The sequence below is a fragment of the Gobio gobio genome, assembly GCF_949357685.1.
Source record: "Gobio gobio genome assembly, chromosome: 4".
In the NCBI taxonomy this organism is placed as follows: domain Eukaryota; kingdom Metazoa; phylum Chordata; class Actinopteri; order Cypriniformes; family Gobionidae; genus Gobio; species Gobio gobio.
The window spans coordinates 50,252,349-50,268,123 of NC_137100.1; the positions used below are offsets into that span (position 1 = coordinate 50,252,349).

Sequence of the window (15,775 nt, forward strand, 5' to 3'; positions counted from 1 at the left end):
ACTTTACTGTTCAGGTTCAGGTTGAGGTTGATACAATATTTATCTTGTTCTAAAATCCGTTATAATGAAGCATCAGCCTATGAACAACGTTGGGCAGTAGCGCGCCACGAATGCTTTAACTGTTAGTTTACAAATCTCGGTAGCATATGTGATAACGTCGATTTTTTTTTATGTCGCTTTTCAGGAGTGAAGGTCTATTTAGCGATGCATTTCCCTGATAATAATTGAGCTCTCAAGCCGCCTGTCTTGCATTTTCGGTTGTCTGCTTTGAATCAGAATAGCGATGCACGATTCGCTAATGAATGATTCTTTAGAGCCGAATCTCTTTTATGAATTGCTCAAGCGCGGTTCACAATTCGTCGTTCGGACGGTTCAGTCGCGAACTGAATCATTTGGTTCCTCGAAAACATTTACTGGATTTAACAAGTGGATATTTGCCTACAAGAAACCAATCGTTTGCCAATGATGAATAAGGTCTATTAAGTTAAAACAGGCCTTGAGCTTGCTTGAGTAGATAAAGACATGTGACCGTCTTGATACCAAGCACTATCAAAAATAACCCCTGTGTTACCACTGTTTTTTTTTTTTGGACATGTATCTATGAAATACCGTAGAATACCAATACTACGGTACATGAATGGATAAATATATCGTGTATGTTACACTTGAGGCTGGTGAAACGAGTGAAGTGCCATATAAGTTGCTGCACATACAGTAATTGGCAATATAAATGTTTTCTGTATTAGTTTATGTTTTGTTGGTTTGTTTCCTAATAAACGTACTAAATCACATTACATTTGACTTTAATATTTAATACCTTTAAAAATATGATGTGGCTAAATGTAACAAGTTACTTTTGTCCCAACCTGCTGTCTCTAAATGTAGTTGGCTACAATAGCTAACTCAACATTTCATATAAGAACATATACCCTGAATATCATAAACGTCTGATAAACGCGTGTATAGGTTTTATTTAACACACTCTCCCTTTAAACCCCGCCGAGGATTATGGGAAATGTAGTCAGCGCCGTGTTGCTGTTGTCCACAGCTGGTTAGCATTTCTATTGTCTTTCTTATGAGAGGGATATCCGCTACAATCGTTGCCTCTTTTCTTATTCCCACGAAAGGCTTACAATTTCACAGTCCACCATGTCGGATGAGCAAGAGATAATGTGCAAGCTAGAAAACATCAAAGAAATAAGGTAAGAAAAGCTGAGATTGATCCTAAAGCAAATTCGCTAGCCTGTGTTCAACATCTGGCCAATTCCGCCTGGATCACGAAAAACGGCGTATTTCTCCTTAATCACTGCATTTAACAAGCAATGTATGAATTTGCTTGTAAAGTCTACCTATAAAATAATATAAGAAATTCCTCCTTTGACAGGCTCTTTGTGTCGGTCATGTTGCTAAAGCAAACCGCTTAAACCGTAAAAACACGCAGCTTTGCACTGAAAACATGTCGCACTAATTTTGCATTAACCAAGTCTCTGATCACATCGTTGTTTTTGCTTGGTTTGTGTGAAAAGCATCCTGTTGTGGTTAGACACGAAACTGCAGAGCAAACGGTTCATTTCCTGCACGGTTCTTCATTTATAAAGTCCTCAAACATGCACTTGATTGTCTGTCTGGTTAAGTATTGATGTGCACACATGAGTTCTAAAACGTTTTGTGATTGGGTCCCTGATACCACATAATAGATGTCTATGTCTTACTCATTTAAAACCACATGCAGCAGATCAGAAGTCTTTGCATTGTATTGTCATATGCTGTCAAGCACTGTCTATATGTTTGTGTGGTTTTGCAGAAATAAGACAATTCAGATGGAGAAGATCAAGTCTAGACTGAGGAGCGAGTTTGAAGCTTTGGAGTCAGAAGAGAAGCACCTGAGAGAGTACAAACAGGAAATGGATCTTCTGCTGCAGGAGAAAATGGCTCATGTAGAGGAGCTGCGTCTCATACATGCTGATATTAATGTGGTAAAGAAAAAAACATATTTACACATCACATATTAGGTGATAATAGATGTGTTGGTTTTCATTGCACTATTTTTAATGTTTGTAGAGCACTCAAAAAAGTTAATATATATCCAGTGCATCTGCTCAAAATGAAAATTTTGTCATCCTTTACTCATCTTCAAGTTGTTCCAAACCTGTATGAATTTCTTTCTTCTAATGAACACAAAAGAAGATATTTTGAAGAATGTTAGTTCAGTAAACAGTTGATGGGCCCCATTGACTTCCATAGTATATATTGTTTTCATTCTATGGGAGTGGGGCCCATCAACCGTTTTGTTACCCATATTCTTTAAAATATCTTATTTTGTGTTCAGCAGAAGAAACAAATTCATACAGGTTTGGAACAACTTGAGGGTGAGTAAATGATGACAGAATTTTCATTTTTGAGTGAACAATCCCTTTAACGCACCTATACAAAGGGGTGCAAAACAATAATATATTGCTATATTGTTCAAAAGTTTGGGTCAGCACTTTTTTTTAAAGAAATTTAGCATGGATGCATTTAATTGATCAAAAGTGACAGTAAAGACATATAATGTTACATAAGAGTTCTGTTTCAAATAAATGCTGTTGTTTTGAACATGCTATTAATCAAAGAATGCTGAAATAAAATGCATCACGGTTTCCACAAAAATAATAACCAGTTTTCAACTCCGATAATAATAAGAAATTTTACTCAAGTACCAAATCAGAATATTAGAATGATTTTCATGCGACAATGAAGACTGGAGTAATGCCTGCTGAAAATTCAGCTTTGCCATCAAAGGAACTAATTACATTTGAAAATATATTGAAATAGAAACGTTATTTTACCGTTTACTGTATTTTCAGTAATACAAGATTACTGTATGATCAAATATATGGAGCCTTGGTGAGCTTAAAAAAACCCCAAACTTTTGAATGTTAGTGTATAGCCTATATTGTACTCTACTAGCTACATTTTTCTGCAATATCCAGGATCTGACCCAGTAACCTCTGTGTGACCAGATCAGATGCCTAGCCATTAGTTTACCGGCTTTGTGATTTATGGAGTGGCTGTATTTCTTCTCCCAGATGGAAAACACTATCAAACAGTCTGAGAGTGACTTGAACAAACTGCTGGAATCCACCAGACGTCTCCATGATGAATACAAGCCCCTGAAAGAACACGTGGACGCCCTAAGGATGACCCTCGGCTTACAGAGACTGCCCGACCTCAGCCAGGAAGAGGAAAAGCTCTCATTGGAGTTAGTAACACTGTTCCTTTGTGTGTGTGTTTGTGTGTGTGTGTGTTTGACTGGGGGAACTCCTCGAAATGAGTCATTGCAGTGTAGGAGCGTGTGTAATTCTTAAAGCTGAGTCAGAGAAATTGTGAGACGGAGAGTGTATGGTGTGTAAAGGAAGGCTAAAATGCTTACATTTTGTTTGTGTGCTCTTCCTCTCCTTTCAGTTACTTTGAAAAGCAAAAGGCTGAGTGGCAGACAGAACCCCAGGAACCTCCTATCCCAGAATCCCTAGCAGCGGCGGCGGCTGCAGCCCAGCAGCTTCAAGCTGCACGGAAACAGGACGCCAGGCAGACGGCTACATTCCGCCAGCAGCCGCCACCTATGAAGGTACTTTTTTAAATGAGTGCATCTTTATCTGTGTACACACACTCAATCACATGTGAAAAAATATGTTTAGCTTATTTGACAGTGTCTACACATTACTGGCAAAATAAATAATATATTACCTAAGTTGTGAGCTTGTGTTCTGAATTGACTGTTACAGGGTTCCCACGCTTCTTGAAAGTACTTGAAAGTTCTTGAATTTCAGACACATGGATTCAAGGCCTGGAAAGTACTTGAAAACATACATAGGTCATTGAAAGTGTTTGAATTAAGCATGGACTGCATTTTGTTAGAGTAGCGTGGTGCTATTACAAAAATTGGCCTTCATGCGCAGCCAAAGCCAGAACAAAACAGCATCACGGGAGGAAGCTATTTCAATATATTTCTGCTGTTCCATAAGCGCCATCTACTGTCAAGAGCCCTTAGTGTTTCTCGTGGGGTCGTGAGGTATTTTCATCCTTGACAGGGGCTAGTCAGTGATTTTATTGCCGCCCGAATCCAGAATGTCAGTGTTTTTCTCCCACCACCCGCGTAAAAATCCCCAGCCGGATTACCTCCTGTTTTTAGACAAACACCAAGGACGTGTGCTAATTGAATTGCCGTCCGAATCCACATCTCTCAGTTTTCAAGATGAGATCACTTAAAAATTCACTGTTTATATCCTTTTTGACCACTGCAGGCCACTGTGCGGTTGCGCTTCGCTGTAATTTGGATGCATTTTAAATATCTAGACTTTCATTACTGAAATGCTGGCAAGTATTTACAAGAGCAATATTTCATCACCGCTCGAAAAATAAAAAGAAGAAAAGCACGTAAACATTTGAAATGGGCCCTTATAACGACAGCGATTATTTATGTGCAGGTCTTAAAAGCCTTCAAATTGATTTTTAAAAAGGTACATTTACTGGTGATTTAATAAATAATTTTGCATATTTTTAATGCCTAACTGTTAACTTGCCCATATCTTTTCATTTAATTGGAAAATTCAAGTATACAATATTATCGCTATATTTTGATGTTTTAATTAAGTAATGATTTATAAAAAAGACAACTAAAACTAGTGTGAAATAAATGTTAAAAGCAGGAATAAGAGCTGCAAACTGCCTCTTGTACACCAGTCTCTTTCCTCATTGGATTTTGTAAAATTGGAAATTTTTCTTCATTAGAAATTGTATTTTAGTTGTCAGTATATGCGTTACTGCATTAATGATAGACACAGGTACAGTAGGTCTTTGATATATTGGCAATAACACACCCACCTTTATCGTATTTATTGTGCTTGATTTAAAATAAAAGGTGCTTTAAAAAGTCCTTGAAAGTCCTTGAATCTGGTGTTCATGAAAGAGTGGGAACCCTGCTGTTATTAGGTAGATGGTCTAGGTACTGCAAAATAAAACACAACTTTCTATTGCATTGGCTTTGTTGTACCACTGTAGTCTGATTCACGAAAGAATGACCTGGGTCTTTGTGAGCCCGTTCTTTTTAGTTAGTCTGTCAAAAAGACTCCTAAAATCCCAGGGCCCAATTGTTCAAAAGTAATCTGATCGGATTTCAGCTTTCGGAATTTGATCAAATCTTGAAAATGGGTTGTTCAAAAGAAGAAGAAAAAAAGGATCACCAAATCCAATCTTTGTTTTGATCTGGATCAGATTGTCAGTTTGTGTTGTTCAACATTTTTTTTTGATCCAAAGGATTATCCTGATCACAGCAGAAGGGTGAATTTCAGGAACAAAAATGGAATGAAACTTAAAAAACAAACATTTATATAATGTAACAATATACTGTATATACATTTATATTTTCTCTTCATTAGTTTAACTGTTAAAGTAATAAATTAGAAATTGACATAAGGCTACATATCATTATTTTAGTACAATAAAGAGATTTTGACACCATCAAATATTCCCTAATCAGCTGGCAATATGAAACAAAAATAATATATTTAATTTCAAGTGTTTCTTTTTTTTATCAATGTATATAAACTACATTGGCTCAAGCATCAGTTTCTAACAAGTAGTATCTAAGTAGTTTCTGTTTTTCTTGTGGGTCACATGAGGGGCTACGGAAACTCTAAAGGGGCATGGTGATGGGAGGGAAAATATGAGATGGGAGAAAAAATGAATGCTTTAGCGTTCTCTCGCAAATGATTTGCATTCCCCCAAGAAACTTTGCATTCACTCTCAAAACTTGAGTTCTTTGTGAATTAACACAAAGTTTCTTGAGGGCGCAAAACCATTAAAATATATAATTTTCCTTTAGGGTCTTATTGTTTTAAAGGAAATTGCAAATGGAAGGGGTTGTTTGTTTATGTCGTTTTCTTTTTCTTCAAATAAAACACTTAAAGTGACCCTACATTGACTCCTCTACCGGTTGTCCATTACATAGATAGCAGCCTACATTATGAAATGTAACCCCATTTTGGAGCTTTGGTAATCTGAAAAAGTATCTGAATCACCGTGATCCAATCCTATTTTGCTTTGAATAACTGGCACAAAATAAGATGGATTACCTAATCCTGAATAGTAAAACATGGGATTTCCAAATCAAGATAAATCTGATCCTGATTAATCTTTTTAAACTACTGGGCCCTGGTTATCTATTTGAATCAATTTAAAGAATCCTTCATTGAAATCCACCACAGTTGATGTTACAATGCTAATTCTTTATAATTGAATTTAGGTTTAGATGTGCACTACCATTAAAACGACAGAAATGCAATATAATACACATACCTATGTTTTCAGTGATGTATAAAAAGACCTTACATAATTAACCGTTATGTTTTTATTACCTTAGAATGAGCCGTTTCTATCTACATACACCGCGGGTCCTCTTAAAGTGAAGTCGGCCATTTTGCGCCGTCATGTCTCTAAACGGTCAAACTGCTCTAAAGAGCGCTAGCTGCTCTCTGCAAGGACATCTTTTTTCTGTGTCGGCCACCGTAGCTTCTCGGTGCTTCGAAAGGGAGGGGTGAGCGGTGGACAGTTGCAATTCGCAACCTTGCCGCTAGATATCCCTAAAATTGACACAGTGCACCTTTAATTGAGTGTATCCTTGCTGAATAAAAATATTGGTTTCTTTACAAAAAAAAATCTTACTGACCCCAAACTTTTAAAATGGTTGTGTGCCTGCTTATTGTGGAAACGCATTAGAAACTGCTAAATTGAACACAGTATGTATGGTGAATATATTGATTTAATTTTGTTGTCTGTTTCCAGGCTTGTCTGTCCTGCCACCAGCAAATCCATCGGAATGCACCAATCTGTCCCCTCTGCAAAGCCAAAAGTCGCTCACGCAACCCTAAAAAACCTAAGAGAAAACCAGACGAGTGAAACACATGGCCCCGAACAACCCCTGAGAAAACCTGACTAACACACACAACCCTAACAGAAAACAATTTACACACAAACACACTCACTTACGCTCCCATGCATGCACATTTCCAAACTCATACACACTGACAGTCACCACGAAGCCACACACTGCGCATTAATACACACACTCCATTGTCCTGAAGCAATGGACCATCTGCAGTCTGATAACTTGACCCCTCATAGTGATCCTGTATTTCATCTGTCTTCCTGCTTCAGTGTACTTGAGGTCTCAGTTTTTCATTTCATTTTTATATAAGTGAAACCTTGATATTGTGTTTGTACTGTGTCTGCATTTAGTTTTTAGTGGAAATGGATGCTGGTTTAGAAGTGTTCTATTCTGTGGGGTTTAATTCTAATGCATTAGTTCTAACTAAATTCTCTAAAGTGGCTTTAGTCAGTAGAGCTGTTTGTACGGTATTCATTTAAGGCTTAACCTGATCTTTAATCATTTTAAATAATTAATTAATAATGGTATGATTTCATGTGTCTTTTAATGTTTTTCTTGGTAACTGCAAATTGTTTTTCTTGTATTATGTAACCATGGACTGTCTCAGACCATGACATGTGAGTGTTCTAGAATGTCTTATAGGCCGTTCACACAGGATTTAGATGGAGAGCATCGGAAGTTAACACAATGAGGGCATCTCCCCCTAATGAGTGTATACGCCCCTTACTGCTGATTGGCTACAAGTGTGCTTTGGTGCTCGGTCCGATCCACTCTCAACAGTATTTCTCAGAAATGGCTTGCTGCACCTTTAAAGCGTCTTTAAAAAGTGGTACTAATGGCATTAGATGCTAAAAAATGAGACATTGAAACAAATACTCCAACCAACAAATAAATATTAACGCAGACTGAATGCAAGAACGTGTCCTGTGTGAACAGCCCATTAGAAGTAGAATAATTATGGAACACAAGTTGAATGAGAGTTCTAAAGCTTGACTTCTTGTAGAACCATCATTCAATTTGAGCAAATAAGCTGTTACTTTGTGTTTTGGAATTTGACTGAAGGGGCATTAAGAGTTGTTAGATTCTTCAGTATTGAATCATTGTGTTTAGGTCTCGTTTTTTCTGACAATAATTGTTTTTAATAATTAAAATGTGTGAAACTAATAAACAGTGGAAGTCTTGTCATGATAAAATTAATATAATACAATTCCTTTCAGTTGGTTATGTCATCTGAATGATTCATTATCTTTCTCTCTCTTTGTGTCACTCTGTCTGTGGTTGGCTGATATATATCTGGAATTTGACCTTTCACCCATGACCCCTAACAATGCAAGAATCAATCTTTGTTTTTTTGTTTTTTTGCTAATGTCTTTACCAGTATACGGTTCTACATTCTTTGTGCACTCCGCTCTCGATCCTGAGGGGGGCGATGTTTACATTTAAGGAAAATGAATCGTGCTGGCGATTTCCACAGAAATTTCTACCAAAAACAAACACGAAAAGGACTTCATACCATTGCACTAACGCGTACTACTGTTGTTCTCAACCAGGCTGGCATCAGCAAACTTCCTAGGAGCTCACTGGATTACTTAAAAAATTAAAAAGGATTACTTAAAAATTAGAAATAGGCCTAATCTGAAATCATATTTCTTTTTCTCCTCAATAAATATTCTAACAGAATCTTGAATCCTATAAAATCACAAAATGAATCATTTTTATTTACTTTTATATATCAAGTTTAAGGTTTCTGTTAATAAGAAAAGTTGTCAGAATTGTCATAATTACAAATGAAATACCAGAGGAAATATTGTTTTGGACAATGGGGTTCAATTGTAAATGCACAATCCATGTGTTTTGTTTGTTTGAAATCATGTTACATGTGATAAAGAAAGCTTTTGATTTTGGTATGGAATGAAAGTGTAAACGTTATTATATTACATATACTTTAATATTTACGTTAAGAAGTTTTTGCCCAAGCAAGATGGACCTAAAACAGTAAATATTTCAGCAGATTTGTGTGGGGGTTTTTTTACTGTTCTTTTAGCATTAAAGTTAAAACACTATGCTATGTTTGTGTTTGAGTAAGGAAAAGCAGATTGGTTGTATTTACAGTTGTGTAGCTTAGCAGATTTATTTGGCTGCATGGATGTATTTATTCATGTGTCATGTTTTACATCATAACAGGATTTGGGATGAAACTCAGTAGGGTCATCTGCAGCTCGTTAATGAACTCATACGCATCTGCTTAAACTCCAGCTGGGCCATCCAGAGCCTAATCTCACTCACACACCCCTCTTTACCTGCGCTAATCCCACTCTCAGGGGCGTGAGGAGATCTGCATCTTTTGTCCTCTCCCCTCCTGCCGTTTCCACACACATACGCACAAAACCCGCTCAGCCACACACACAAGCAGCTGGAACGGCTGGAGAGCTTTACAATCACAAAGTACTGTAAGGAAAAACCCAAAGCTCTTTGCAGGACAAAGAGCCACTCACGGTTCAGATAGTTAGATCTCTAGAACTTCTGTTTAGGGAAAAGATTGTACTTCATTTCAGTAAATTAAACCAGTTCTAGTTAATTAACCAATTCTGTTGGACTTTTCCATGAGTTCTAAATAATTTCACATAACTTATTATCCTACACTCTTAAAAATAAAGGTTCTAAAAGGGGGTTTACCATAGAAGAACCACTTGTCAGTGAAAGAACCATAAAACTAAAAAATGTTTCCATAATAAAATGGAACCAATCTGTGGAATGGAAAGGTTCCATTGATGTTCTTCATAGAATCATAGGTGCCAATAAAGCATTTAATAGTTTGACACACATCTTGAAATATTTATATTTTATGTGTACAAATAAGGGGAGTCAAACTAATTGCCATGGAAAATAAATTTATTCTCTAATCTGTTATAAATAACATTACAATCAGTGATTACTGAGCAAACAATCAAGTGTTCATGCAAATACACTCCTATGAGAAGCATTAATACATCATAAAAAGGTCCCAACCATGACATCAGTCATGATTGTGTATGTGGGTACAGAAAATCTCTGTGGGAGCCATCCAAGACAGCAAAAACAACATATTCCAGAGACATTCCTATTCTTTTTGTAGCCCCACTGAGTTTTAAAGTCCAGTTGTAGCTTTATAAACATCATCAGATAGTGACAGTGGGATAGATGGGCTCTGTGTGCATGGGGGCCTGAGGAAAAGGTTGCCCGTGCACCTGCCCAAACGCAGAACGTCCATCTATGAACGCTGGGGCCATCAGCATGCTGCGTTCTGGGGGGAGAGCGTAATTCATGTAGGGCTGATAGAACTGTGGCGCCCCCTGTGGGACTGGAGGCACATACTGCTGCGACTGAGACGATGGAAATGTGTTTCCCATCGGGCCGTAGAGGTTAACGCTGAGTTCAGATGGTGGAGGGCGAGCGTTTGTCATGGAAGAGCCTGAAGTGGAGGTGCGGGATGGGGTTGAGCTGTCCACAGAGGGTCCTCCAGACTCCAACAGGCTGGTCTGAGCAGCGGATGGCCCTATTGGTCGATCGCTCGCTTTGGGTTTCACACACTGGCAGCAACAGATAGACACAACCGCACCGACCAGAACGAAAGACAGGAACGCACTCACCACAATCACAAAGGGGAGATATGTTGGAACTGGAGAGGAAGAGAGATAAAACAGAATTTAACATGAGGATTTTAAAATATAAAAAGGATTTGTGAAAAATGGCAAAATTAAATTAAAATTCTCCTTGTGTAAAAAAAAAAAAAAAAACATTTTTCTGAAGAATCTAAGTCTGGGTGTTTTAATATGCTTTTGAAAAAAATAAGTTAAAATGTCATTCAAGGCATTATAGAATTTTAGATTATTTTGTTGCAGTGTTAAGGCAAATTTGAAGAGAACAAACGCACTGAGGTAACGTTAGTCAGCCATTCGTTCAGTGAAACCATTCAATTATTAAAAACAAAAGTTTATTTCCTTAAATAACTTGTACACTACTACTACTACTACTACAAAAAAAAACATTATGAATTATACAAGTTTATATAAGTACTCACCACTTTCCGTCATCTTTCTCACGTCGTCCGTGTTCTCAGATTCTGATCCAGTGTCGCAGGTGCTCTGATCGAGGCGCGCCTCCGCGTATGTACAGCAGTACCTGAGCACGCATGTTCCGCAGCAGTAGCGCGCGTCCTCGCCGTCGAAGCGCTCCGGACACTGGAATCCCCGGTGCCAAGAGTTGAAGGAATCCGTCCAACCGTGACAGTATTCTCCCGATAACGCAAAAGACAGTGGGAGAACGACTGATATTAACAGAAAGAGCGCGCAGGAAACGGATGAAGTCATGATTGCGTCTGTTTAAATCCTTTGGGTTGCAGAAGTTTTAAAAGTGAAGTTGCTACGAAGATCCCGCAAGCCAGTCTGGAGTTAGGTACTGTCTGCAGGCGTCATTTATGCGTTTACTTTGCTGGACCCCCATGGCCCCATCCCCCTGCAAACACACACACACATACATTAGCAGCCCCTCCTCCCATCAGCCGCTCGTTATCGGGCATCTGCATTTAAATTTAGGCGGGGTTTAGTGATTGGCAGGGTTGTTTATTTGTATGTTTGCGCTGCTAATTACTGTATACAAGATATGACAATTGGTGATAAACTCACTTTAAATGACACCATCAGATTCATCAACATTGGTCACACACTTTAATCAGATCAAAATCATTTTACAACCAAACATAAATGTAATCAGTCTATAATGTTCTCCTTAAAAAGAGACAGAGAAATATGCCCCTTTCACACAAACCTAAATAGTCACAATATAGTTATATACATAACTTAAATAGCCTATACAAATAGCATGCATGTCTGGAGGCCAACGGAGCCTTTTGTATGTGGGGTTAAAGGTTACAGACTGTGCTTGTCTGTCTCTGTTTACTTTATCTGAGACAGGGAGGTCAATTCACTATCAATGCACATCTAAACACACACACATTAGTCACTCTTAACTAATTACTCTTTAATGCAGTGATGCTCAAGTCTTGCTTCAGAATCCAGATTCTGACATCAAGAAGTGAAGAAACAGTAGCCTACCATTGTTTATTGTACAAAATATAGCAAATTAGCTGAATCAAGTGTATTATTATTGAACTGCAACATTCTGGATAGTTATTAAAACGAGGAAGAATATAGGAGGGCTTTGGCCAATAATTCACTGCATAAAACAAAACCATTCAGAATTTATTGCTGTATAAGTGAACCATTATTTAATATAATCTGGGTCATATTTATAAATTTTGCTTATTTCCAGACTATTCAAATAAATTCATGTTATTCTTTTCTATTCATTTTATTCTACCAACACATCTACATTCCATGACTGTCTGTGCACATCTGTGTCTATTCATTTCCAAATATGCCCTATATGTTAAAACTGATTTTACCTTCATTCAGATTTTACACCTTTGACTATATCCCAAAAAACAACACACACCGTCGTTCACATAAATCTCTGTTGCAGCTGGGCAGACCTGATTGTGTCAAGCTATTAACAGAGATTAGTCCACATACAAAAGACAGTAAATTGCCATTGTCTGAGAACTAACACATTAGCATCAAGTCAACAAAGCTTGTCTCCTGAGGGTGTGACAGACTGGGCTTACTTAATATTAGTCATTAAAGTCAATATAAATTCATTAACTTTAACTATAGCTGCTTAAGAATGACATCTCAGAGACTGAGACCAAGAGGAATATTTTGTGTGTGTGTGTGTGTGTGTGTGTGTGTGTGTGTGTGTGTGTGTGTGTGTGTGTGTGTGTGTGTGTGTGTGTGTGTGTGTGTGTGTGTGTGTGTGTGTGTGTGTGTGTGTGTGTGTGTGTGTGTGTGTGTGTGTGTGTGTGTGTGTGTGTGTGTGTGTGTGTGTGTGTGCACGCGCAAGCTCCAGATGGTAAATGTATTTTCTGAAAACAAAATAACTATAGTAATGTGACACCATTTGGCAGATTTTCTGGTAGGATTACAGAACTGGAAGGGAGACTGGAGAGAGAGAGAGAGAGAGAGAGAGAGAGAGAGAGAGAGAGAGAGAGAGAGAGAGAGAGAGAGAGAGAGAGAGAGAGAGAGAGAGAGAGAGAGAGAGAGAGAGAGAGAGAGAGAGAGAGAGAGAGAGAGAGAGAGATAGTGGAAGTGAGAGGAAAAAGACACAGTTGGAAAGAGAGAAAGTGAGGAGCTGAAAGAGAGACTGAGAGTGGAATAGACAGGGAATTGGAACTAGTTTCAGGTTGTTTTAAATATCTTCATTCACACCTAAATTCACCCAAATCTAAATGTTTTGTTTACTTCACAATATTTATATAATTTAATTAATAAAATATTTACATTTTCATTGTAAGTTATCTAACGTCTACTTTATTTTATAGTGTCAAAAAGTATTTAGGTGACTTTTTATCACATGAACCCATACCACAATACAGGTTTTTTATCTACTAATCAAAATCAGACAAACATCTCTGTCCTTTCTACCCTTTTGACATGCCCAAACCAGTGCTCACTCTGACAGTGGAGGAATGAGATACATGAAATGATATAGTCAGATGGAGCTAAGTTAAGCGTTAGAAAGCATTCAAATAGATCCATCTGCAGATTCTATCGTTATCCTGAAGGGTCTGATTCATCTGTTTTCTTTATCTGATTCTCTGCTCTGGGTTGAGATTCCTAAAAGCACATTAGCTTCTCTAGCACCTGAAGGCCTATCCATCAGAAAAATTAACTCATTGGCTGCGTCCAAAATCACATAATCTCTGAGTAGGTACTTGTACTTACTTCACAATCATTAAAAATGTATAGCATGAATATATAAACCCAATACATATGTAATGCTGTCAATATCATGGGATCTACGACATCAGTACTATTTGTAACTTCTCTCCATTGAACACATGGGATACTAAAGTGTCCATTGGATGCACACTTCAGAATCTCCCTTGAAGTAGTAGGTAATTTGCCTACTGTTTTTTGAATAATTTGAATTCAGACATACTCGTTTCACATACTGTTGATCCCATATACACTGAGAAAAAATGTTCTGCTTAATTTATTTTAAAAATATGATGATTTTTTTTGTTGTTGCATAATTGACCTATCGGTAAGCCCCTCCCCTCGAACGCAGATGAGCCAATAGCAGTTGAGTATCAGTTGCGCTGGGACCGGAACTCGGACATCTTTAGGTGTCAGCACCATAGAGAAACATTGGAAAATCCGAAGCTCTCATCGGTTTGATGGTGTTTATGCTACAAAAATGCTAAAATGTCATGCCTGAGGTACTGTAACACTGATTCCAGGGATCCTGAGAGGATTTTCAGTTTGTCATACTCTCATTAAGTTACGATTAAAGTCCCTGCTAACATATAAACAGTTCTCACGTCATGTAACACTGTAACGTTAGGTCAAAAACACGAAGTTCTACTTTTCAATGCCTCTCCATATTAAACTGGTTATATGTAAATTAATTTAATTTTAGATATGTTTAAGGTCTACATTATCTGTCCTACTAAGGAGGACTTATATTTTGATGGGTATTATAGTCTACGGGTAGTGAAAGGGAGAGCTTGCACGCAGTTTATCGGAGTTGTTTTGCAGATACAAAGTTTACTTTTTTAACTGCACCCCCGAAAAGTCATAAGCTCTGTGTGTATGTTTGTTTACTGTTAGTTGTATGAGTGTTTTTGTGTAATTTGCTGTGTATGCTGTGTAACGGAGAGAGCAACGGAGAGAGATAGTTTGTGAATGAGACTTTAATGCGCACTTCTTATGCTTTGTTTGTTCAGCTCTTACGATTATTTTCTGGAGTGAAAAAAGACATGATAAACTTGATAAACCAACAGTAAAGTTTGGCCATCATTCGGACGGGGTATACGCTACATTCTGTGTCCAAAAACATCTTGGGATAAGGTTTTCACACTGACAGCTGTCATTGTAAGATATAGCAACTCCGTTTGTTTGTCCGAGTTAGCAACAGTAACTAAGGGGGGCGGGGCTTACCGATAGGTCAATTGTATTATGTAGATCAAACAAGACTTTGTACAAAGTACTTAATTGAAAATAAAATTAAAATTATCCCATAATTTACTCACCCTCAAGCCATCCTAGGTGCATATGGCATTCTTCTTTCAGACAAAAATAATCTGAGTTATATTTAAAAGTATCCTGGCTAATCCAAGCTTTATAAAGCCCAAAAAAGCGTATCCATCAAGTATAAAAGTAATCCACGTGGCTCCGGGGGGTTAATAAAGGCCTTCTGAAGCAAAGCAATAGGTTTTTGTAAGAAAAATATCCATATTTAACACGTTATAAATTAAAATATCTAACTTCCAGCGGACAGAAAGGCCTTTATCAAGAGCCGTGTGGAGTACTTTTATAATTGATGGATACACTTTTTTGGACTTTGACTTCAATTCGGCACAATGCAACCTTATGGATCGTTTTTAAGTATGAATGTGTCATTTTGAGCAGAAATTGAACTCCATGTCACAAAATGGCAAGTTGGGGGGGGGGGGGGGGGGGGTCAGGGGATCCTCACTAAAGAATATTTTTATCTGTGTAGCGAGGAAGTGTGCATATTCGGAGACAGTAACCACAATTTTTAGCTGGATTTATTGAATAAACAGCCTTGATTTGAATAAAACCCTTTGCTCTTATTTGCAGTCAATGATTGTTTTCATTGTTATGCCAGATTCTACAGCATGTGTATTTTGTGCTTTTGTGTGTGCAGGACATTGCCAGGTATTTGAGAGGGAATTTGGCTTAAGCTGGGTGAGCTGTATGTTAATGTTCTTCATTAGTGCGCCTGTTATCA

General features: G+C 37.7%; 2 protein-coding genes across 2 annotated transcripts; one reads left to right on the forward strand and one right to left on the reverse strand.

Annotated features, from left to right (window-relative positions):
* Nucleotides 1–1,003: 1,003 nt before the first annotated feature.
* zc4h2 (zinc finger, C4H2 domain containing) lies at nucleotides 1,004–8,934 on the forward strand. Its single transcript, XM_079813773.1, has 5 exons — nucleotides 1,004–1,202; nucleotides 1,805–1,976; nucleotides 3,069–3,241; nucleotides 3,445–3,607; nucleotides 6,823–8,934. Exons 1-5 carry the CDS (start codon nucleotides 1,150–1,152, stop codon nucleotides 6,934–6,936), a joined length of 675 nt encoding a protein of 224 aa, XP_079669899.1. The 5' UTR covers nucleotides 1,004–1,149; the 3' UTR covers nucleotides 6,937–8,934.
* Nucleotides 8,935–9,801: 867 nt separating this feature from the next.
* Nucleotides 9,802–11,407, reverse strand: shisa2a (shisa family member 2a). The gene is made up of 2 exons (XM_079814672.1): nucleotides 10,986–11,407; nucleotides 9,802–10,583 (listed from the first exon to the last, which is right to left on the reverse strand). The coding sequence occupies exons 1-2, from the start codon at nucleotides 11,272–11,274 to the stop codon at nucleotides 10,084–10,086; spliced, it is 789 nt and encodes a 262-aa protein (XP_079670798.1). The 5' UTR covers nucleotides 11,275–11,407; the 3' UTR covers nucleotides 9,802–10,083.
* Between the last annotated feature and the right edge of the window lie 4,368 nt (nucleotides 11,408–15,775).

Coding starts and splice junctions, on each gene's coding strand:
- zc4h2 (XM_079813773.1), top strand. CDS start 1,150: ATGTCGGATGAGCAAGAGATAATGTGCAAGCTAGAAAACATCAAAGAA. Junction 1,203..1,804: donor GAAAACATCAAAGAAATAAG/GTAAGAAAAGCT, acceptor GTGGTTTTGCAG/AAATAAGACAATTCAGATGG. Junction 3,608..6,822: donor AGCAGCCGCCACCTATGAAG/GTACTTTTTTAA, acceptor GTCTGTTTCCAG/GCTTGTCTGTCCTGCCACCA.
- shisa2a (XM_079814672.1), bottom strand. CDS start 11,274: ATGACTTCATCCGTTTCCTGCGCGCTCTTTCTGTTAATATCAGTCGTT. Junction 10,584..10,985: donor GAGAAAGATGACGGAAAGTG/GTGAGTACTTAT, acceptor CTTCCTCTCCAG/TTCCAACATATCTCCCCTTT.